The sequence below is a fragment of the Thalassophryne amazonica genome, chromosome 9 (genome assembly GCF_902500255.1).
Source record: "Thalassophryne amazonica chromosome 9, fThaAma1.1, whole genome shotgun sequence".
In the NCBI taxonomy this organism is placed as follows: Eukaryota; Metazoa; Chordata; class Actinopteri; order Batrachoidiformes; family Batrachoididae; genus Thalassophryne; species Thalassophryne amazonica.
This window is the reverse complement of record NC_047111.1, coordinates 16,914,388-16,939,346: the sequence shown is the minus strand read 5'-3', so window position 1 is coordinate 16,939,346 and position 24,959 is coordinate 16,914,388. Positions and strand designations below refer to the sequence as shown.

Sequence of the window (24,959 nt, the reverse complement as noted above, 5' to 3'; positions counted from 1 at the left end):
AGAGAAGAAATGGTTTGAGAGAGGGGTCAAGGAGGCATTCTGTGTGAAACAGTTGAAACCCAGCTTTAACCGGGGAGGTGGTCTGAGACATGCTTTGTCCCCTGTTTACAATGGGGTACTCAGGTCAAAGCAGTTTCAGTCTTTTGTTCATGGTAATGAGTCATTCATGTCATCAGGAGAGTCGTCAAGGGAGCCATCAGGAGAGGCGTCCGTCCCATCATTAGGAGGGACAGCTGCCCTGTCATTAGGATGGTGCTAACTAGAGCACAATAGGTGCTAATTACAGCTATTGTTTAGTCACTAGCCTATAGCAGTCTGCCGCTCGGTAGGAGGGGTCTGGTTAGGTTTAAAACTCCAGCTTTTGTGGCTTCTGTTTATTCTTCTCTACAAGAGTCAAGACAGAAGTCAGACTACCAGAGCAAGAATTTTAGCTGAGGAAGCTTCTGCGGTTTGAAGCGGAACGTCCTTGCGTCAAGCAGCCCACTCCAGTCGAAGATTCAAGCTTCTCTACTATCTTTCTGAGAGTGCAAATCATGCTCATATGTGCCGTCACCATTGTCAGAACCAGGTAAAACATGAACAGAAAATAAGCCATGGAGAGACGGAGAACCTTGAACTTGGGCTGACCCGGCACCTTGCTCTGCCGGTTTTTCCCACAGCTTCCCAAGCACGTCAGTTGATAGTCTGGAAATGTCTTCCCATTGGGTCTTTTCTGGTTTTGCAGCCTTGTGAGGAATGTCCATCACTACTGCGAGGGGGGGGGGGATGTCATGAACCAGCCGATTACGACCGTTTGCCACCATGAGTCTGGCTGGTTTAAAATATTTTCAGCTTGTTTTTAAAACTGTGAAGAAAAGATTTACAGCTTCACTGTTGCAGGTACAGGATTTATAAAATGGTTAGTAGTCAGGTGACACGTGATAACTAGTAAACTTGTTGGTAGATGCACTGGAGCTTTATTTTGAAAGTCTCTCTCACTCTGTGTGTGTGTGTGTGTGTGTGTGTGTGTGTGTGTGTGTGTGTGTGTGTGTGTGTGTGTGTGTGTGTGTGTGTGTGTGTGTGTGTGTACGGCCTGGTATGTGATTAATTCTTCACCCGCTGCCACTCGTTGAATTAAAGTGGGTCAGACAGTCTCTGGATCACTTTGATGCCTTTAGTTATGTACCCGCCTCCTCCCCTTCTTTTTTGCACTCCTTTTTCAGCGTCTCATACACCTGTGGTCATCAGCTGATTGATATTCATCAACTGGTTGATATTCAGTTCACACGGAGGCCTGAAAATGTCCCCCTCTGTATGTCTCTGCCTTCCTCACAGCCCTCTGACTGTCTCCACTTCCCATCGCACCATTTAGGCATGTGCACGAGGCTGCTTCAGTTGGCGAGTGTCTCTCGCTATCAATGGTCCAGTTTGTAGCGGCTTGGATGCTTTGGCACAGATCACTGAGCCCAGCGAGTTCAGAGCCCTGAGTGGTATTCTGCAGGGCCACATAACGCGGCTTGTCTTTTCAGTGTGGACAGAGGATGGATACACGGACTGTGTCCTTTGATGGGCCCAAAAAATGACAAAACTGTTGGTTTGAAGTGTTTCTTCTTTCCTCAGATGTTCAGTAAATGTTGATAGAGAAATGAAGTCTTGTTTGTGTTTCTTTTTGTTTCCTCCACTCAGGAGGTTCTGTAGCTTCTGTTTTCTCCTCTGTCTGTTTGATGGAATAATCACTCAAAAGCCAACTCAAATGCCCTGATTCCAGATCTGGTTCATATAAGATATATATGTCTTCTAAATATTTGTTTCATGTCTTTGTCATTGTGCTGGTGTACAGAGGCAAAGTTACAAAAATGGTCACTGTCCAAATACATCTGGCCTTGAGTGTGTGATGATGGGACACTGAAAATACTTGGTGTCAGAGTTGAAAGGTCGTTTCCATTCTTATCTCTCGCCCTCTATTAGGCGCTCCAGAAGTTGGCGAATCAATATCTAAAGAGGGAATGGCCAGATACAATGTTGGAAGAACAAGAAAGCCAAAGGTATTTCTTGAAAAAAAAGTGTTTGTATATGTATATACATGTGTGTGTGCGTGCGCACCGGGTATCCTTTTTATACCTCCTATATTTATTTATTTATTCAAGAGGTCTGCGCAAGAATTCCAATGTACCTTGCATGCGAGGACAAATGGCAAATAGTTTCAGTGTATCATTTAGTGGCAGATTTGTTTTGCCTTGTGTGCAGCTCTGGTACAGCAAACTCTGTTTGACATCATTGTCGTGCAACTACTAACAGCGCACACTGATGTCATCATAGGTAAGATGCAGACATGATGAGAAAAAGATTGAGAACTTAATATTATAATATGCGTGTGTGTGTGTGTGTGAGAGAGACACCATCATATTTGTTTTGTTTCAAATATAATTAATTCTGAATGACAGTAATGAGAAACTAAACATATCATCATTTATTAAGATGCAAACAAAATTTCGCCTTGACCTCAGTAATTGACCGAAATTGTGAATTGATGATCAAAAATTGAAATCTGGTTGTTTAATTTAAGGTTGGATTAATAACGAAATGGTGTCTCGTGGGAGCCAAAAGCCAATTCATCAGAAACATTTCAATTTATTTTCATTTATATAGTGCCAAATCACAACAGAGTTACCTCAAAGCGCTTCACACAGGTAAGGTCTAACCTTACCAAACCCCAGAGCAACAGTGGTAAGAAAAAACTCCCTCTGAGGAAGAAACCTCAAGCAGACATCAGGTTCCTGCTGTTCTGAAGAAAGAATCAGCTTAAGAAATGGACATATTTCATATTTTTTCCTCTTTTTTTTTTTTTTTTTTTTTTTTTGCTGTGAAAATGTAAATGTTTTCTCATCTGGACAGAAAGGAGTTTAAATGTTTTGTGATAATAAGTAAAGCCGGTACAGACATGTTCAGTATAAACCAGAGAAGTGTGTGTTTTAGGAACATATACTGTGTGTGGAGGGCGTATTTGGAGGGCACGGTCCAGGTCGCCCAGTCCAGGATCAGCGCCTGTGACAACTACAAAGTCCAGGTTGTTGATCCCGCCAAGATGGCCAGAGTGCAGAAGGACCAGCAGCTGAGGAAGGTAAAACTGCTCAATCTGCCAACTCCAGTCAGGTTTCTTCTTTTTTTTCTGTGCAGCTATTTCATATGTTTCTACAAATGGACTGAAATAATCCAGATTAGGTTTGTTTAACAAATACTGAGATCAAATTGACTTAATGAGCTGTCTCTTGAGAAAATAAGGCGGGGAGGGGGGGTCCCGATGGCCCGACTCGGATTTTGATGAAATTTTCACCAATTACCCTTCAAATACCATGTCTTTGAATAGGCATGGTAAAGATTGTTTTTGTTTTCATCAGACCAAATTTTACCTCATTTTTGGTCAATTCAAAATTTGATGTCAAAACACCCCGAGAATCCGTTACATTAAAATGTATAGTAAAAATGAACAACTTTGACAAAGCAATTTTCAAATCCGAGCATGTGGTTAGAAAAACTGAGCATGAGGCATCATCGGGCATGGCCTGAACCTCTGTAAACCATTGTCCATGAGGTGGACCTTTTCCTTATATTTCTATAATCAACACTTTTTAATTTTATAGGCGAACGCTTTTAGGGCCAAATTCTGCTGAGCGGGAAGTTTGAAATTCCTCATATATTAGTCAGTATTTTGCCTATTTCAGTAAATAAGGCATCATTTTATGTGTTTTCCGATATGGAGAGTTAATTTATGCAATTAGTTTTATGATCAGAGGTCAAGGTCATTGACAACGGTCAAGGTCAAGATTCTGCAATTTTTTGTCAATTTTTCATATTCACCAGTATGTATTACCACCAGAATTGAGCTTTTAAAGTGGATATGACACTTAAAGACAACATAGTCTTATTACATGTAACAAAGGTTATATAATTCGTTCAACCTAAGCGTTTTGGGAAAATGGACACAATTCTCCCGTTATATATAACATTTGAACATCCCGCCACTGAAAAATGTGCACGCCCCGTGATCAGCTTCCTGCTGAGCACCAAGCCTAAAATACGTCACTGCCTGTGGACCGTATCGGCTTGCGCGCCTGGCGGCCGTTGTTTACACTTTGTTTAGCGGTAGAAACTTTGATTAAACACAGCTCTCAGGGACTTGTTTGTCGATATGCCTGACCAGTCTGTCGCAGCATATTGCACAAACACAAGGCGAAAGGTTTTAGCCTTTTCAAGTCCAGGCAGATTGATTGAAAGCCGCGCTGTTGTGCGATGCACGAAATGTCAGGCTGCTTTCCCTCCGCTCGCACACACGCATTTGCTCCCAACAACAGACACTTTCCTCTACCGTCTCCATGTTCTCACTGCTCACAGGAACACCTAAAATGTCAAACCCAGATAATATGTTCACAGTAATCATGAAATGGTCAAGGAACTTACGTAGTAAACACGGTGGCGGCACGTAAACACGGCGGCGGCATGTTCACTGTTGTTTTCGGCGGTCTTTTTCGAAACTTTCGCTGTTTATTTCCTATTCTTTCGTGAAAATAACATAACTAAACATGGATGAATGCAATGCCAGGCACTCGAACATGGCAAAAACCCGAAGGTAATGACGGTGGTCCGCAAGTAATAGCTACACTGTCGCTACTCCTGTACAATAATAAAGGCAGTAAACAGACGCTCGAATCGAAAATGCTATACAGTAATTATAGTCTTATAAACAGCAGCAACAAAAATCAAAGCCTCCCTTACCATTCCATATTCATATCCTTTCAAAATCCATCGGAATTGGCACGTCTCTTGCCTCTGCTTCGGCTCCGCCATAAGCACCGCTGGCATTATTTTTGCTGCCATAATGCTCCTGGTTTGAATGTTTGTCCGAAAGATACGGCTCTGATCTGTAGGGTCTAATCACTGCTGCGACATCCTCAGGATCCGAGTTTGAAATAATCCACACTTGAAGAGGAGTCAGAAAAGTTCTTGATCTCGTCACTGTCCATGCTGAGGTCTATCTGTTCCTGTTGTTAATCTAACAGACAAAGACGGGACTCTACATGCTGTGATGTCACAGCATCACGTGACCGCTGATGGAACGCTACCAGCACGCTTTCCAAGAAACACACTTTTGAGAAACTGTACAAACTTTATTTCTCATTGATAATCATTAAAACCACTTTCAACTTACTATACTGTATGTATATTTTGATATTTATATCAGTTTAACCTAATTTTTTTTAGGTGTCATATCCACTTTAATGAATCAGTGTAATAGAAGAGATTATTACCTCTAGTTTATTTTTATAATGGAGTTTATCTTAGCTACACAAAGTAAGATATTATGATCATGTGCTACAATACCGGTATTCTGACACTTTTTTTTTCTGTCCAAAAAGCAAAAAAATGTCTTTCTTTTTGGAGATTGACCTTGGAATTACACAGTGACCTTGACCTCTGATCATAAAACTAACCCCATAATTCCACTCCCTATATTTGAAAATATATAAATTGATACTTTGGTTGCTGAAATAGGTAAAGTATTGACTGGAATAATGAGGAGATTCAAATTTGATGAAATAGAGCTGGATTTCAAAGAACCTTACTTTGCCGACCTTATAGACCTGAAATCTGTTCAACACCAGTCATATTGCATATCAATAGAAAGGCAATAATCTCATCTATCACATTGATTCATTAAAAGCTCAGTATTATCAATTATGTTGGTAATACATACTGCTGAATATGAAAAATTGGCAAAAAACTGCAGAATCTTGACCTTGACCTTTGTCAATGGCCTTGACCTCTGATCTACGTGTCAGCAGAGGAACAATAGCTGTAGAAACATGCGTATGCCAGTCAGGATTTTTGTGTGATGCACCACACATTTCCACAGTCATTTCACTTTTGATACATATGAACATTAGCATGGAGACGGATGGACGCCACGTTTTTGTGTGTACATGTGCTTTGTACATGATGCCCCTGGTTTTCAGATAAACGCAGATCACCAATGGGTTTAGCAACCAGCTAGTAAAAGTTGGGTTATAACTAATGGTAATGTAACTTCTTCTTCTTTGCCTGTTCACTCCTACATGGAGCATAGGTCACTGACGAACGTCTGTCTTGTGCTCTTCTTGCAATGGAATACCATTTTTCACCAGATCTTTTGATTTCCTCTTCCAGACAGCGTTGCCAGATGTTGTGTGCATGCCCCCTGCTTCTTTTTCCTTGTGGGTTCCATCTGAAAGACTGGTGTGTGTGTGTGATGTTGGAATCTGTTTTTGTTGATGTGTGGCCGAGCCAGTTCCACTTCCTCTTCAGGATTTCTTTTGTTTGTGATATCTGGTGTGTGCCCTCCCATAGATCTTTATTGGACACCGTGTCTGGTCATCTCACTTGTAAAATTTGGTGGAGACATCCATTTATAAAGGCCTGCATCTTTTGCTTCAAAGCTGCTGGTGGTTTTCCAAGTTTCAGACCCATAGAGGATTATGGACTTCACATTTGAGTTAAAGATCTTCAGTTTCATAGGAAGTGATATTTTTTGAGACTTCCACACTTTGGAGAGGAGGTTAAAAGCCGTTCTTGAATGTTTTCCTCTGTAACTCCCTTGTTTACTTCCCAGGAAGGTGAAGGGGGTAACTTCTTCAATCTCAGAGTCGTTAATCTTGATGGCTTCATGGCTCTTCCGTTTCAATAATAGATTGCGTAAATTAATCTGTTCTTGAATCGGTTTGTACTTTGTTGTAGCGGGACTTTCTGAATTAGTACAGCAGATAACTGTAAGAATCGTTCAGATCTGGTTACAAGCACCAAAATTTGACTGTGTATACCTTTTGGTATATATTTTAGAAAAACAACGTTAGCCCTTTGAGTTTTCAATAGGGGGCCAAATAGGGGTCAATTGAAGAACTGCATAGGGGTCAAAAAAATGTTCCAATCATATTGAAAGCTATACCACATTATGTGTCTGATCACAAAGATTACAAAAAGGTATAGTTTGGACTATCTGTAACCGAATGTTCTGGAGTTATGGGGTAAAAACAGCAAGAATGGTGACAAAGGTCAGTTTCAGTTTGTACAGGGGTCAAAAGTTAAAGTTGCTCCAGTTTTGGTAAAACGTGGTGCAAATTATTGGTTGATCTAATAGGATTAACAAATGGCATAGTTCTGACTGTGTTGAATGTTTGGTCTCCAAAGTAAAGGTCAAACAATGTCGACGTCCATTGGATTCTATGACATGTGACATATGTTACCCCATAACATAACTAAGCACGACACATGGTGCAAACTTTTCCTTTTTAAAATCCTACTAACTCGACCAATAATTTGCATCATGGTTTACCATAATTGGAGCAACTTTAACTTTTGACCCCTGTACAAACTGAAAGTGACCTTTGTCGCCATGCTTGCTGTTTTTACCCCATAACTCCAGAACATTCAGTCACAGATAGTCCAAACTACACCTTGTTGAAATCTTTGTGATCAGACACATAATGTGGTATAGTTTTCAATATGATTGGAACATTTTTTGACTCCTATGCAGTTAAATTGACCCCTACTTGGTCCCCTATTGAAAATTCAAATGGCTAACATTATTTTTCTAAAATATGTACCAAAAGGTATACACAGTCAAACTTTGGTGCTTGTAATTGGATTTGAAGGATTCCTCTGCAAATATTCTGTTATCTGCTGCACTAAATGTGAACAATGCGACGTGGCTGGCTAAAATACTAGCTGCCTCATTTTAGAAACGTCTGTTGCCTCAAAGGTCATCAGTATGAAGACAGCTGGTGGAAAAAAAACACCAGTCATGTCAAACTTTGTCAAAAACTAAATAATATAGTTTCAGTGCAGCTTTGGGCTCACGGTGGTACAGTCTTCTTCTTACTGTAGATATTTTTTCTAACTTTGTTCCTGGAATCTCTGACATTTCCCGCCGTACATGCAGAATATGTCGAACTCTGACTTGGGGTTCTGGGTGTCTGTCGGTTAAGTCCAGTCTTGATCATCCTGTCTGGCGCGAGCTTTGCTGGAACCTAGTGGTTCCTGCTGAACGCACTCCTCTGCTGATAGCTCACAAAGCTCCTGTTGTTTGCGCTCATATTTTGGGAGGCGCCAACATAAGTTATTTCACATTCCACAAGGACATGACTCAGCTCACATTCTGTGTCGAGGCTTTTGCATAAATTTCAGGAGGTGCAAAGCACAAACAGTAAATTTGCATAAATGTAAACAAAAACCCCTCCCGTGTATTTCCTGCCTTCTGTCCTCAGTGCATCGAACAGCTGACGGTGGTTCAGGCAGAACTGCAGGACTCTGTGAAAGAACTGACCAAGAGCCGGAAGAAGTACCAGGAGGCTGAGACCATGGCGCAGGCTGTCCGGGAGAAGGCTGAACTAGAGGCCAAGTATGTGCCAAAGTACTCTGTATTACACACGGTGATGGTATTATAACTGGATACTGTGCTGTCAAACACAGCTGGTATCTACTTAATCCTACTAACAGACACAAACATCCTGAAGCAAGAACATAAACTCCTTTCCAGCGAAAATTTAATCAGTGACTGTCGTGAGGGTCGCGACAGCGGCAGGAATTACGTCTGTGCTCGTTAAGCATGTGAACGAATTTGACAACACCTCGTAATCTGCAGATATATTAGGTGGGAAAAATGTAGTTGATCAGTTAGTTGTAGGTAGTTAGTCATGTAGTTGGTGCACGATTTGGTTTAGAACGTGGAGTCTTGACAGCTGTGGCAGAGGTGGGGAGGGGTCTATAATGAGGTGTGTGTGTGTGTGTGTTTTTGATATCTGGACAGACTTCATGTGTCATGGGGAAATTTGGTAAAAACATTCACCTCATTATGACCTCGGATAGCTTCAGTTTTGGTCATGTTTCGGTTCTAATTGTGGCCACTAGGGGGCAGAGTTTCTAAAACGTGTACCTGCTGTCATCACGACGACTGTATTAAGATGAAAGTTGCTACACAAGGTCACCTTAGTAAGATCTCGGACAGGTTGAACGTTGGGCATATTTTGATTCCAGTTGTGGCCACCAGGGAGCCAAATCATTGCAATGTTGTGTCCATGATACCTTGAAGATGTTCACATATCTAGGTGAAACACAGTACACAAGATCATCTCACTGAAGTCTTGCACATTTGATGTTGTGCATCTTAACATTCTGATTTTGGCCACTAGGGGGCAGGAGCTCTGAAATATATATATGAAACCTCAACCGGGTCTTTGTGATCATGATCAAACTCGTCACTGTAGAATAGATCTTGCTAAGATCTTGTCAAAACAAGTTTAAGGGTGGATTAGGTGTCACAGGTTAGGGAACACATTGCCCTTGTTATTCTTTTTCTGTAACTCGGGTTCAAAATTGAGTTAGCCGACCCCCCCCCCCCCCCCCCCCCCCAAAAAAAAAAATTCAGACATTTAGCAACATGAGCTGCCATGATAAAGGCCATTGTCACAAAGACCAGGCAGATCACCTTAGTCCTTCCTGTAGTGCGTTGCCCTTCCAGCTCTGGATCTGTCTGAATATTTAACCAGATGTTTGACTCGATCTCCAGACACTTGCATCAGGACATACCTGTTACTATGAGATGTGTTGTATAAAAATGAAAACCAAACAAATGGGGGGATCGTGTAACCGTGACTGATAGTTTGTTGATGTATCAGCACAACATGATTGACACCTTTAGATTTAACCTCATGTCATTCAACTTGATGTTTGTGATGTGGTTTTGGTTCGTAGAGATTTCTGAAGGTGTCCCAGTTTAAATTCAGTGTTAATTCTGCTCAAGTTGTGCAGTTCAACCTCATGTCTTGTGTTCAGGTCCAGGCTAAGTCTGTTCCAGTCCAGATCAAGTCTGCAGCGGGCGAGCATAAAGGTACGATACATCAGCATCCACAGACTAGCGGCTGAAACATTTTGTTGTCATAGTCATGAGTGTTTCATGTTACGTTCCAGCTGAAAGCCAAAAGGAACGAATGCAACGCCAAAGCGACTCATGCCAGGAACGACTACTTCCTCACGGTAGCAGCCGCTAACGCTCATCAGCGGCGCTACTATGAAACTGACCTACTGGACTGCATCAAGGTGAAGATGTGCGTTCTGAAAGTGCAGGAAAGTAAAGGTCTACAGTCGCCACAAAAACCTGTTTCTGTCCGGCTGTGCAGGTCTTAGACGGCAGGATCTACAAGCAGGTCAAAGAATACCTGGTCTCGATGTGTCAGACTGAGCTGGAAACATATCAGACCGTCCACAATGTCTTCAACCACCTTTTGAACAGCTCCACTGGGGTAGGTCTTCTAACCTGCCAGACAACCAGCATGCGTTAGCCCATCAGGGTGTATGACAAAGCTGACAGAGACAAAACTCATTGGACTAATTTGAGTTAGCCGCAGTTACAAGCTCTGGAGTCTGTGTTCTTTGAAACTGGTTCGTACGATGGTCCACAGCACGCCTGTAGAGAACCAAACCAAACCCCAAAGTGCTTCAAAAATCATTTTAGTCAAAAGAAACTTGGAGTGGATACTTGAGTCTTTACATAAATAAATTAATTAATTTGTCTTTCTGCTGCCCCCCGGTTCTTCTGGGTCACAACAGTTTTAACGCTGGATGCTTTTCCTGTTGCACCTCCAATTCTACATGGAGACACACGCAATCAGTTCCTAAGTGGGCACCCCGCCAAATGGTAAATGGACTGCATTTATATAGCGCTTTTCTATCTGTATCAGACGCTCAGAGCACTTTACAATAATAGCTCACATTCACCCTGATGTCAGGGTGCTGCCATACAAGGCGCTCACCACACACCGGGAGCAACTAGGGGATTAAGGACCTTGCCCAAGGGCCCTTAGTGATTTTCCGGTCAGGCTGGGATTTGAACCGAGGTTCCTCTGGTCTCAAACCCAAGTATTATTCAGTATTATTAGCACTGAAATTGTTTATATATAGAGAGAGAGACTGTTTACTCTGATTATCAGGTCCTCTTGTCCACTCTGGTACCTCAGGACAATGTAAATCAGTGGTTCCGAATATTTTGTCATTGGTGCCGTGGTTTATGTCATAGAAAGGCTGAAATTATCTTTAACGTACACAGTCTATAACTTTAATTACAATTTTTATCCACCGATGGCCGAAGGCCCGAAGGGGGATTATGTCTTGGCAATTTCCGTCTGTCTGTCCGTCCCAGAAAGGGTGTAAGTGTTCTGAAATCAACTCCTCACACTTTTAGGTGGAATTTTGTAAAACTTGGTACAAGTCCTTTCTATAGATTGATAATACGCATATTATCATATCATTTGAGTTGGGCCCATTTTCAAGGTATCAGTGTCTTTAATTTCCACAGTGGGCCAGTTTGTTGTGCAACCAGCAGAGAGAACACATTCATACATACACAGAATTAAATATGCCATGAAAACTCGCCAGACAGTGGACATAATAATACAACATAAAAAACAAGATACAATACAAACAACATAACACAATAATTAAAAACACTCATGTGATAGTGTTTAAAAAAACTATTGACAGTGGATATAAAAGAGTTCTTGTATCTATTGGTCTTAAACTAATAGTGTGAGCCTCTAACGGCTGACAGGGAGTTTCCTTGATAACCAAGCGCGATGGCCGCGGAGCAATAACCTGCCAAGTGAGGGCAGACGGAGACAGAGGGGTAAGCGGCACATCACGCGCACAGACGTTTTACACATGTAAGCAAGTTTAGGAATACTGCACATGCGTTCATCCACACAAAGGGCACGGACATCACAGACAAGATGCGGGACAAGAGAAGGAGCAAGACACGGGGACAGGACAGGTGAACTGCATGATAAAATTGCCAGTCCTCCCTTGCACGTCTCCAGCTAGTTCAGAATGCTGCCGCCCGTCTGCTAACTGGTGCACGTAAGAGAGAGCACATTACACCTATCCTGGCCTCCCTCCACTGGCTGCCTGTGCATTTTAGAATTCATTTTAAGATTCTTTTGTTTGTTTTTAAATCTTTAAATGGCCTTGCCCCACCCTACCTCTCTGAGCTGCTTCATCTTTACACCCCTGCTCGCCACCTCCGGTCAGCTGATCAGCTCCTCCTAGAGGTGCCGAGGTGTAAGCGTATGCTCAGAGGGGACCGAGCTTTTTCTGTTGTGGCTCCAAAGATGTGGAACAATTTACCACTCCACATCAGGCAGCCCTCTTCATTTTCTGTTTTTAAAACTAATCTTAAAACCTACTTTTATGTACTGGTTTTAACCCAGAATGAGATTCTCGATCTGTTTTGGTTGTTTTAACTGTTTTTACTTGTTTTAGTTTAAAATTTATTTATTTATTTGTACTTTGTGGTTTTTTGCCTTTTATGTCCCCTTGTGTACAGCACTTTGTTTCAGCTGCAGCTGTTTTTTTTTTTTGTTTTTTTTTAAGTGCTTTATAAATAAAGTTGATTTGATTGGATAAAAGGACATAGGAACAGCAAAGACACTAAAACCCCCTAAACAGACGACAACCCAACATCTAGACTCTGTACGTTTCACAAGTGGATGCCTGCATTCTGAAATCAACTCCTCTCACATTTTTAGTTGAATTTTGGAAAACTTGGTACAAATCCTTGTTATAGGTTGGTAATATGCAATATTGTAATATTGTACAAGATTGACACATTTTGGCTCAATTAACAGTTACCAGTTTCATGAGTTGGTGTCTGCATTTTGAAATCAATTATCAGATATGAAATGTTATCAGAATGTAGCCAGCACTTGTACCAAAGCATCATTTGCGAGCGGGGGATATTGTGCTTTCAGAGCACTCTTGTTTCCCTTCTTTTGTCTTCGTGTCATCTAAAGACAGTGACGTCTTGACCTGGCTTTGATTGTCCAGTAGATTAGATATATTGACTTCATCGAACTTGTACATTTCTAATTTTGACAAAACCTTCCCCGGGGCTTTGACACCATGGATTTAGATTTAGGCATCTGGACCAAAAACATCTCTGAGTTGAGTGTGACTCTAATATATGTTGGTTTTAAGTACACATTCTTGGCCGCTGATCACAAATGTGATGATTTGAGGCAGAGGCGTCAGGTGTCCTCAGGAACTGCTGCAACCTGTTATCACACATTATGATTAATGGCACATGTTGCTGGAGAATTATCAGGAACCATTACGCACAGGCAAGAATAAGTTTCTGCGTTGTTGCGCGCTATCACGCGTAACAGCGCATCATTAAGTTCCGTCATGTTGTGAATGAGGTCAATTGTTTCCACACACACCCATATTCATCCGTCAGCTGCTGAACAATTCAGATTGCTCCAGTTTGCTTCACACCAGAAGATCTTTGTGACTGCATGCTTCATTGGGCTCTGTGCCATGGAGTTGCACAGAAAGGAGGAGGAGACTGAGAGAGCCAGATGTGTGGCTCCACGCGGCTCTCATCTCACACGTTTTCCCAAACATCAGGCACATACAGCAGTTGGAACACCTTCAGGAGCACGCTGAGGAGCATTGGAACGAAACGTTTAGCCGACTTGGCATCACTGTCCTCCTTCAGCATACTGCAGCAATGAAACTGAATGCGGTGCAGCACGGTTTAATTCTGCGCATGTCAGAGAAGAATGCTGTCACGCTCGATTAAGGATCACCACTAATCAAGACAGATCAGCACGCTCAGTTGCGACCTCCACAACATGAGGCGAAATGAGGGTGGTGTGTGACATGCTCCACGAAAATCATAAATATCACGCACTATTAAGAAACCTATTCAGATGCATTAAGTCATGTTAAGAATGTCAGGAATGTGCCAAGAATGAAACAAATATGACATTCGTAACACGTCTTGCCTATGTGTAAACGCAGCATAAGATCGCCATAAGGTCAGGGACAGAACTGTAAGTTGATTTTTGTCTGTCAGTCTGTCTTATTTTCACCAAAAGATATCTTCTCAAATTAATAAACAATAGAGACCTTGCTATACATTTGAGTAGCTTTTGTCTCCATCTAGTGAATGATGTGAGTATTTCAGGGTTTCCGGTACATTTCCTACATGCATGTTTTTTTTTTTTTTTTTTTTTTGGGGATTGAAACAGCTGGTTTTTGACCCTGTGACCCCTGGACAGGTTGGTTGTTTTTGCTTTTTTTAATGTATCAGCTCAGTCTGTGATGCATTTTACTCACAAACACCTTTTTTTTCCTGATCTGTTTTAGTTTGTTGACAAGTGGGTTATTTATTTCTCTTTCTTTTTCCTGAAATCATTTGTGCAGATTCTTCGGGAGTTTCACCAGCAGCTGTTTGTCCAGAAGAATCCTGTGTTTCAGCAAAACTCTGACTTTATGTACCAGCCCATCGACGCTGACACGGTAAATCCATAAATTTTACTGATCTAATGTGGAAAAACACAGAGGAGATTAGAATTCCGAACTCTCACTATCTTTGTGGTGATTGTTGGAATTCTTTCACAGGATAAATCCGTTAACACGTCTGAGCCTCCACTTTCTTTTGTCTGTGTTCACTGTTGTTCTGATATTTAAATTAGAACGTTGAAGAAAATTATCAGCCGGCAACTCTGCACATTCCACGTCAAGCCTTTCCCAAATGAAACGGGTGGAACGGTTGGCAGCGGCTCTCGGTTGGCTCCACTCGTCTCTTTATTTCTACGTAAGACCTCTTCAACCAACTTCAGAATTTTAGGATCTTACTCTCATGTGGTCCTCCAACCCTGGATCCAAGTCAAAACCTAGATTCCAGAAGAGATTTTTATTTATTTTTTTGACGGGATCACGTCACACGTTCTCGTGGCCTTCTTTTTCTGCTCTGTCGGCTCTTTTCTCCTTGATGCTGATCCTCTGCGCCACTGGACAACACTGGACAGTTTGTTCAAATTGCAAACGCTTGTGTTGTTTTTATTGGAAGTCAAACAAGCAGCCGCCTGTTCCTAAAGAAAACATCAGTGGTCGAGACCTCCTCCCGTACCGCTCACAGCAGGCCAAGGGATCCGGTGAGGGAGGGAGCCGAAGCGGGAGGGAGGGACGGACTCGGGCTGGACTCTGAAAAGAAGTCATTGTGAGGGTCACCATCAGAGTGCAGTGGCCCAGCTCCCACCCCCAGAAAATACACACAAAAAAATTATGCCTATATATGTATATATTAGGAATATGTGTCTTTGCACAATTCAAACTGGATTTTTTTAATTAAAAAAAAATTCATATGCTTTATTTTTTTGGGAATTCTCATGTTCTCATCATGCCGTGTAGATTGTTGGGAGATGAGAAGCTTCAATGCAACATTTTCAACCGTATGAAACACCTAAAATAACACGGCTACCTCACCCCCCAAGTGTGTTTTCATGATCTGATCGTCACATGCTTTTATTTGCTCCTCCCTCTTCCTGTGTTCAGGTGATGCAGCTGCAGAAAGAGAGCGGCACCGCAGAGGAGCACAGTCTGGATAAGGAGGCCAGGAAGTGGGCGAGCCGCGTGGCTCGAGAGTACAAGAGCATCATCCACACCCAGAGAGTGAGAACCACGTCAGCAGCCGGATCAGACAAAATCTGTTTCCCTTATGACTGAAATGTCCCACACAGAGCAGGCAACAAAAATAAAAAAATAAAAAATAATAAGACCACCTGGTGCTAAAGAGTCCACCAGGTGGCAGGATGTACTCCTACTTAAACGCTCAGACCATTTGAGGTGTCTGCAGATTGACACGAGTAGTGTAATGGATCTCCCCCCGCCAACACGCACACACACAGTTGAGAACATGTGAACCACAGATTAATTACACAGTTTACATCAGTGTGATTTTGTGTATTGATGACATATTTTTAAAAGGACAACGCCATTAATTTTGATGTAGTGCACGTCGTGCTGTCGGAAATGCAGCCTGTTTTTAAAAAAAAAAAAAAAAAGCCTCGTGCTCCACTTGCTGCACACTCAGCGCACACCTGGATGAAATAAATTTTAAAAAAATGACAGAAACTCTCAAAAAGGAGTTGAGGGCGCAGTGTACTTCATCTCTTCCCTGTGCTGCTGTGAGATCATTAAAACGATTGTCATGCTTGACGTGAGCACACAGCCGAGCTCGCTAAAAGTCCACAGCTACAGGAAAAATAATGAGTATTCCCAACTTTTTCAGAGCGCCTGCTCATCAGGATCACTGACCTGAATGGATTTGGATCAGACAGTTGGACAAATGAATTTATTCTTGCAAAAACAAACGGCAACACCAAATAACAGTCGTGCTTCCACATCATTGGAACGTTTTCTTTTCTGTAGGAGAGACTGTTGTTTTTGCACACATCACATTGTAGAAGTCTGGCGTGTTGCATCGTCGAATTGCAATTGCAGTCACAGGCAATCGTGGTCTCCACACGCTGGTTTGTCACAGTTATAGAGCGTGAGCTTCCATGAACATGAGGACAGGTTTCACTGTGTTATTGTGTGGTGAGATCAGGAGGAGTAAAGTGTTGGTCCTGGTCCAGGTTTTCACTGTCAGGAACGTGATTCTGTTGCTTCATCTTTTAAGATCTACTCAGTTCGGTTCTTTTCCTTCTAGTCCTCACTCTGTCTGTCCACCTGCCTGTCCCTCCTACTTTTATGTTTCTGATTCTTCAGGCTCCTCGAATGCTTGAGCGTTGGCTCCTCCCACTACTCTCTACACCTACTTGTTTCTCTCTCCTCTGTGTGTCTCATTTCTTCTTGTCCTTAGGTCCGTCTTCCTTGCTGTGCCACCATCACGTCTCCTCTCCAGATCTCTTGGTTGTCATGCTCATTCTCACTGCAACTTTCTTCTTCTTCCCTGACTTTTCTCACATTCCCAACAGACGATCCGGATCAGAGGAGTTGAAACTGGGGGATGTTTTGTCACAGACTGTGACTGTGTCAAATCTGACTCCTGTCTTTAGATTCTGGAGGAATACGGGACTCAGGATGCTTCGGATCAAAACCACAGTGAGCTGGAGCCCAAGGTGGAGGTGGCCAGGCAGAGTCTCCGCAGGGCCGAGGTAGGAGGTGGTTTTCTGACCGATCCCCCCCCCCCCCCCCCCCCCCCCCCCCCCCCCCCCGTTGGTTGGTTTGTTTATTTTCTTTTTTAAAGTCAGTGGTTTTGAATTTAGTGTGGCTCTAGCACTCCACCTGCTGGCTGAAAGATGAAACATCTTTAGTTCTACAATTTATTTTTTGAATAATCAGTTTTGAGGTCCGTGTCAGACCGATGTCATTTAAATTGTGAATGTTTTCACTCACTCAGCATGTTTTCATTCTTGCCATTTATTTCCGGGTTTGTTTGTTTGTTTTTTTTGCCCACAGACGGTGAAGCTGAAAGCGGAGGCTCGTCTGGACTTGCTGCGGGAGGCGGGCATTGCTGTGGAAACGTGGCTGAAGAGCGCCATGAACCAGGTGATGGAGGAGCTGGAGAACGAACGCTGGGCCAACCTCAGTACCCATGATCCTTCATTCTCCGTAAGAGCTTTTGTTTATGTTGATTGATTTTATTTTGTTTTTTGTTTTTTCATCTGCTGTAGCCAAACAGATATCTGTATTTTATTTTGTTTTTTGTTTTTTCATCTGCTGTAGCCAAACAGATATCTGTATTTAAGACTCATATCAACATCCTGAAAAGGAGAATGATCCTTTAAAAAAAAAAAAACACAAATTGGATTAAATAACAGTAAAAAAAATTAAACTTGTTTCTGTTTATTTCTCCTGTTTTTCTTTGGGGGTCACAACAGTGGATCCAGGATGGTTCTGTGTGTTTGTTTAGCACCAGTTTTACATCAGACCAGGTGGGTCACAGGCAGCCATGATCCTTTTTTTTTTTCCAGAGTTAAGCACGCAAACCATATGTGCTACTTTTCCGCATAATAAAATTACAGAATCAATCAAATTTAAAAGCAAAAACATTTTATTCATTCATTCAGTTTCTGCCACTTATTTGGGTTGGGGTGGCAGCAGCCCAAGCAGCTCATCCCACACTTCCCTATCCTCATCCAATTCTTCCCGGGCTGATCCCAACCCAGGTGGGAGATGTAATCCCTCCAGCATGTCCTGGATCTTCCTTGGGACCTCCTCCCAGTTGGACATGCCTGGAAGTCCTCCCTAGGGAGACCACCAGGGGGCATCCTCACCAGACACCTGAACCAGGATAATTCCTCCCCGATAGTTGAGCTTCTCACCCACTCCTTGAGTGAAAGCCCAGATATCTGACGGAGGAGCCTCATTTCTGCCGCTTGTATCTATGACCTTGATCGTCCGGACATTACCCAGAGCTTATGACCCTAGGTGAGGATAGGAGCGTAACAAGAGGGCTAAATCGAGATTCCCACCTTGTGGCTCAGGTCTTTCTTGGTACAGGAAACGTCCACAGCACCTCAGACCCTGCCTCAATCTGTCTGTCAATCTCTTATGTGAGACTTATGAGCAAGACCCCAAGACACTTGAGCTCCTCTGCTGATATAAAAAGCTTTAAATGGAGTAATTTGTGTTTTTTCCGCTGCTAGTCAGACAACTGAAGACGCTTCCTTGGTGACATTTGATGACATTTGGTTAGTGCGCGTGTTCCTGGATCAAAGCCCCCCTACCCATTCTCTGTGTAATGTGGAGTTGCTTCAGGAATCATATCTGCTCTGGTGACCCCGAGTGGAAAAGGGAGCTGCTGACAGTAGTAAATTTTCTTGATGTTTTTGGCCGTTTGATCTACAATTACAATGATTTTTAGTGTGATTTTCACAGTGATGTTGAAGAACAGCGGGAACATTTTGTCCATTTGCATTGTGTTATTTTTGATTTTTTTTTAAACTAGGCTGTATGTGTGATATTTCAGGGAACAGCAGATTTGGAGCGGGAGGATGAGGAGGAGACTGAGGACAGCGGAGAGGTTCTGGATGACTGCAGCTCGAGTCCGTCCAGCACCTTAAAAAATTATCCCCTCACCTGCAAAGTCCTTTACTCCTACAAGGTAAAAACAGGCCCGCTTTACACCTGTGCCGCCGCCATTTAGAGCAGAAATTAAATCTGAATAGAATGGAGCCTTTATTGTCATTGCACATACATATATTCATACAGTGAAAATTGTCCTCTGCATTTAACCATCCTAATTACAGTCAGACACAATCCAACCACTAGGGGCAGTGTGCAGCCACAGTCCAGCACCTGGGGACCAACTCCAGATGTAGAGATGCTGCCTTGGTCAGGGGCAGAGAAAGGAGCCTAAATAAGATGGATAATTGATTAATCTGTAAATTGACAATTCAGAGATTCATCTCTCCCACTGAGAACCTCAAACAGGTGAATTCCAGCCAACTGCCACATGGTGGCACTATATTATAGCACTATAGTAACATTATTTCAAAAAGCAGTGCATGGCGTAGTGCAAGTGTCATTGCTCACTTCCAACGATCACAGTTGTCAGTTTCATGGTTAACGCCCACATGGACTTGTGTACACAGGTTAGTGCACTTACACAGACCCAAAACTGCCAAAATTGGTCTGTAAAGTTGAGTGCTGAGTTTTCTGCTGTGGGTGGGCTCCTGATACATGAACGTGCCATATGTACATCGAAAGTGGATTTTTTTTTTTTTTTTTTTTTTTTTTTTATGAAATAAAAGTAAAATCTTCTGGAATTTTTTCACACTGGTTTTCTTTTCTGGACTGGTTGTCTGCCTGCGTGGTGACTTTCCAGGACCTGAGGTGTTTCTGCCGTGTGGTTGGTGCGGAGATGTACAGCAGCTTCATACGCTCCCAGAACGGAGCCAACTGTCATCAGTAAACTGCTTCTCCTCAGGGAGCTTTGGTGCCTGTGTCTGTAAATTATCCACCTGCACACATTGATGCTTTGCATACATCAACAAAAAAACCTCTTAAATATTGTGAAAGGTGGCAGTTATCTATTTTAGCTGTAATTCCATCAGGCAGCCACATGGTGGGAATCGACTCAGGCTGAAATGAGTCCTCGTGTTATCATAATTTAAAATAGCATTTAAAAAGTTTACAGTCAGAAATTGGAAGTGTGCACGTTTTCCTAACACGTAACTAATGTGACTGGAATCTAGTGATCAAAACTAAGTCCAGAGTACTGAGCTACCCGGCTTAAAGTGACTCATCACAACTACTGGTTTAATTCCGTCCAGGTGCCAATCACGCTGGGAACGACCCAGATCTTTATAGAACTAAGGACCAGCTTCTGACTTCCTATTAGAGCACAAACACCACCGCAGGAGTCCCAAGATCACTGTGTGTCTAAAATATGTATTAAAAATAGTCTCTGGTACTTTAAACATCTGGTACCATCTGTGGTCAACATGTTTGGATCATGTGTAGTACTAATTATGGAACTCTGTTCTCCACCATGTTCATTTATCAAACTTACTCAACAATGTCAAGATCCAATATATATATATATATATATATATATATATATATATATATATATATATATACACATATACGAGGGCTGTCAAAGTTAAGGTCCTTTTTATTTTTTTCAAAAGCTATATGGATTTCATTCATATGTTTTTACGTCAGACATGCTTGAACCCTCGTGCGCATGCGTGAGTTTTTCCACGCCTGTCGGTGACGTCATTCGCCCGTGAGCACTCCTTGTGGGAGGAGTCGTCCAGCCCCTCGTCGGAATTCCTTTGTCTGAGAAGTTGCTGAGAGACTGGCGCGTTGTTTGATCAAAATTTTTTCTAAACCTGTGAGACACATCGAAGTGGACACGGTTCGAAAAATTAAGCTGGTTTTCAGTGAAAATTTTAACGGCTGATGAGAGATTTTGAGGTGATTCTGTCGCTTTAAGGACTTTTCACGGTGCGAGACGTCGCTCAGCGCTCTCAGGCGGCGTCGTCAGCCTGTTCAAGCTGAAAACCTCCACATTTCAGGTTCTATTGATCCAGGACGTCGTGAGAGAACAGAGAAGTTTCAGAAGAAGTCGGTTTCAGCATTTTATCCGGATATTCCACTGTTAAAGGAGATTTTTTTAATGAAAGACGTGCGGACAGGTCCGCGCGTCGGGACGCAGCCGCCGCGACGCTCCGCCACAGGAAAAACACCTCTGTTGAAAGCCTTAAGGACAAGTTGGAACATGTCCTGCCTGTTAAACAATTTCTCATATACTCACTCCACTGAAAGCCATCAAAAGCCGCCTGGATTTTACAAATGGTTATCAACACGGAGGTGTTTTTCCTGTGCCGCCGCACCGCGTCGGCTGCGTCCCGACGCGCGGATCCGTCCGCACGTCTTTCATTAAAAAAATCTCCTTTAACAGTGGAATATCCGGATAAAATGCTGAAACCGACTTCTTCTGAAACTTATCTGTTCTCTCACGACGTCCTGGATCAATAGAGCCTGAAATGTGGAGGTTTTCAGCTTGAACAGGCTGACGACGCCGCCTGAGAGCGCAGCGCGACGTCTCGCACTGTGAAAAGTCCTTAAAGCGACAGAATCACCTCAAAATCTCTCATCAGCTGTTAAAATTTTAACTGAAAACCAGCTTAATTTTTCGAACCGTGTCCACTTCGATGTGTCTCACAGGTTTAGAAAAAATTTTGATCAAACAACGCGCCAGTCTCTCAGCAACTTCTCAAACAAAGGAATTCCGACGAGGGGCTGGACGACTCCTCCCACAAGGAGTGCTCACAGGCGAATGACGTCACCGACAGGCGTGGAAAAACTCACGCATGCGCACGAGGGTTCAAGCATGTCTGACGTAAAAACATATGAATGAAATCCATATAGTTTTTGAAAAAAATAAAAAGGACTGTTACTTTATTGACAGCCCTCGTGTGTGTGTGTGTATGTATATATATATATATATATATATATATATATATATATATATATATATACGAGGTCCGTTAGAAAAGTAACGGACCTTTTTATTTTTTGCAAAAACTATATGGATTTTAATCGTGTGATTGCATCAGCCAAGCTTGAACCTTCGTGCGCATGCGTGAGTTTTTTCACGCCTGTCGGTTGCGTCATTCGCCTGTGAGCACGCCTTGTGGGAGGAGTGGTCCAGCCCCCTCGTCGGATTTTCATTGTCAGGAAATTGGCTGATAGACTGCCACTTTGCTTCATCAAAGTTTTTTCAGAAAGTGTGAGAGACAGCCAAGTGGAAACCATTTGGAAAATTCAGATGGCTTTTGGTGAAGATCTTATGGGGATCACACAGATTAAGGACAATTACAACTGGATTAAAGACGGCCCACAGCGGCGGATGGCGCACCGAGCGGCGATCGACAGGCTCAAACGACCAGATCATTTCCAAAGTGAACGCTTTGTTGATCCGGGACGTTGTCTGACTACCAGAGAAATGGCAAGACAGCTGGACATAGCACTTTTTCGGCACATTCCACTAGGGGTGTCGGAAAAATCGATTCACGTCCGAATCGCGATTCTTATTTATTACGATTCGATCCAAAATGTCCAAGAATCGATTTTTTAAAAGCATATTTTAAACATAATCTTGCTTACTTGCTGCGTGTAGTTTGTCAGGCAACGGCTTCCGTACTACAGCGTCCCCGCGAGGGGGGGTGGTGGTCCGGCGTGCTTCAAACACTCGTGCGCTGCAGAGTTCAGTGGCTGTAGCTTAGCATGGCGAACGAAGAGCTAATTCAGCCAGCACCGTCTTTGCTGAAGGCAAATGTTTGGGCGCATTTTGGATTTTATTATTTGCTGCGTAAGAAGGAGCTTGACATGACTTATGCAGTGTGCAGAATCTGCAAAATGAAAGTCAAGTACTTCGGAAACATTTCAAATCCGCAAGCCCACATGCTACGCCATCACCCGGAGCTAAAAGAGGGGAGCAGCGTTATCTGCCGACTACTGACCAGTGCTTCGCTAAACTGCCAGCCAACTCCGAACGAGCAAAGCAGATAAGTAAATTTACATCTAGAATCACTTGATTAACCTTGTAAAGCTGCATTTTCTTAAACATAAACATTTTTTAAGTAATATAACTATTTCTCAGAGCTCTTTGAATCGAAAATCGATTCTGAATCGAATCGTCACCCCAAGAATCGGAATCGAATTGAATCGTGAGTTGTTGTACGATTCACATCCCTACATTCCACTGTTACAGGAGTTTTTTGTCATGAAAAGACGTGTGGAGGAATTCGCGCGTCGGGACGGAGGCGCAGGGCACAGCACAAAAAGCAACGTCGTGATGAAGCCTCACAGGACATGTTGTGGCATGTCCAGCTCGTCCACAATTTCCCGGTTAGTCACACGACTGAAAAGCCACCGAAAGCCATCTGAATTTTCCGAATGGTGCAAGAGCTGGGCATGTTAGGGCTTGTCCTGTGAGACCAACACGGAGGTGCTTTCGTGTCGCGCCATGAGCGGCTCCGTGGCGAATTTCTCTGCTCCTCTTTCCATTACAAAAACTCCTGTAACAGTGGAATATGCCGAAAAAGTGCTGTGTCCAGCTGTCTTGCCATTTCTCTGGTAGTCAGACGACGTCCCGGATCAACAAAGCGTTTACTTTGGAAATGATCTGGTCGTTTGAGCCTGTCGATCACCGCTCGGTGCGCGCCATCCGCCGCTGTGGGCCGTCTTTAATCCAGTTGTAATTGTCCTTAATCTGTGTGATCCTCATAAGATCTTCACCGAAAACCATCTGAATTTTTCAAATGGTTTCCACTTGGCTGTCTCTCACACTTTCTGAAAAATTTTGATGAAGCAAAGCGGCAGTCGATCAGCCAATTTCGTGACAATGAAAATCTGACGAGGGGGCTGGACCACTCCTCCCACAAGGCGTGCTCACAGGCGAATGACGCAACCGACAGGCGTGAAAAAACTCACGCATGCGCACGAAGGTTCAAGCTTGGCTGATGCAATCACACATGATTCAAATCCACATAGTTTTTGCAAAAAATAAAAAGGTCCATTACTTTTCTAACAGACCTCGTGTGTGTGTGTGTGTGTGTGTGTGTGTGTGTGTGTGTGTGTGTGTGTGTGTGTGTGTGTGTGTGTGTGTGTGTGTGTGTGTGTGTGTGTGTGTGTGTACACACACACATATACATATATACACATACATACATATATACACACACATATACATACATACATACATATATACACACACACATACGGGGTGAACACAAAAACACTCCTTGGTTCCAAATATGTATAATATCAAAAGTCACTTGTAACATTATTCATGTGACTTTTGATATTATAAATATTTGGAACCATGGGGTGTTTTTGTGTTCATCCTGTATAGTTGTATGCAAATGTTTGGGCACCTCTGATAATTTTCATGATTTTCCTTTATAAATCATTGGTTGTCTGGATCAGAAATTTCAGTTAAATACATCATATAGCAGATGAACACACTGATATTTGAGAAGTGAAATGAAGTTTCTAGTATTTACAGAAAGTGTGCAATAATTATTTTAACAAAATTAGGTGCATAAATTTGGGCACCTTTGTCATTTTATTGATTTGAATACATTTAGCACTAATTATTGGAACACAAAATTGGTTTGGTAAGCTCATTGACCCTTGACCTCTTTACACAGGTGAATCCAATCATGAGAAAGGGTATTTAAGGTGGCCATTTGCAAATGTTTCCCCTCTTTGCATCGCTACTAAATGAGTGGCAACATGGGAGCCTCTAAACAACTCTCAAATGACCTAAAAACAAAAGTTGTTCAACATCATGGTTTAGGGGAAGGATACAAAAAGCTATCTCAGAGATTTCAGCTGTCAGTTTCCACTGTGAGGAACATAGTGAGGAAATGGAAGACCGCAGGCACAGTACTAGTTAAGGCCTGAAGTGGCAGGCCAAGAAAAATCTCAGGTAAGCTGAAACGGATGGTGAGAACAGTCATAGACACCCCCCCCCCCCCCCCCCCCCCATTGACCACTCACATCACTGATGTTAAGTAGCATCATATGCTGTGGTGTGCACATGTGCTACACAGTTCTTGTTAAACTCGCCCCCAGGAAGACTTTTCTGCAAC

General features: G+C 42.7%; 1 protein-coding gene across 1 annotated transcript in view; it reads left to right on the top strand.

Annotated features, from left to right (window-relative positions):
* The window catches only part of LOC117516819 (F-BAR and double SH3 domains protein 2-like), a 62,345-nt gene that overhangs the window by 25,361 nt on the left and 12,025 nt on the right, over window positions 1-24,959 (top strand). Inside the window, exons 4-14 of the mRNA XM_034177680.1 lie at window positions 1,948-2,024; window positions 2,956-3,100; window positions 8,274-8,407; window positions 9,841-9,895; window positions 9,976-10,104; window positions 10,185-10,307; window positions 14,263-14,358; window positions 15,397-15,513; window positions 16,902-17,000; window positions 17,305-17,457; window positions 18,818-18,952. Of these exons, the coding sequence (XP_034033571.1) occupies window positions 1,948-2,024; window positions 2,956-3,100; window positions 8,274-8,407; window positions 9,841-9,895; window positions 9,976-10,104; window positions 10,185-10,307; window positions 14,263-14,358; window positions 15,397-15,513; window positions 16,902-17,000; window positions 17,305-17,457; window positions 18,818-18,952 (1,263 nt within the window). The remainder of the gene's footprint in view (window positions 1-1,947; window positions 2,025-2,955; window positions 3,101-8,273; window positions 8,408-9,840; window positions 9,896-9,975; window positions 10,105-10,184; window positions 10,308-14,262; window positions 14,359-15,396; window positions 15,514-16,901; window positions 17,001-17,304; window positions 17,458-18,817; window positions 18,953-24,959) is intronic.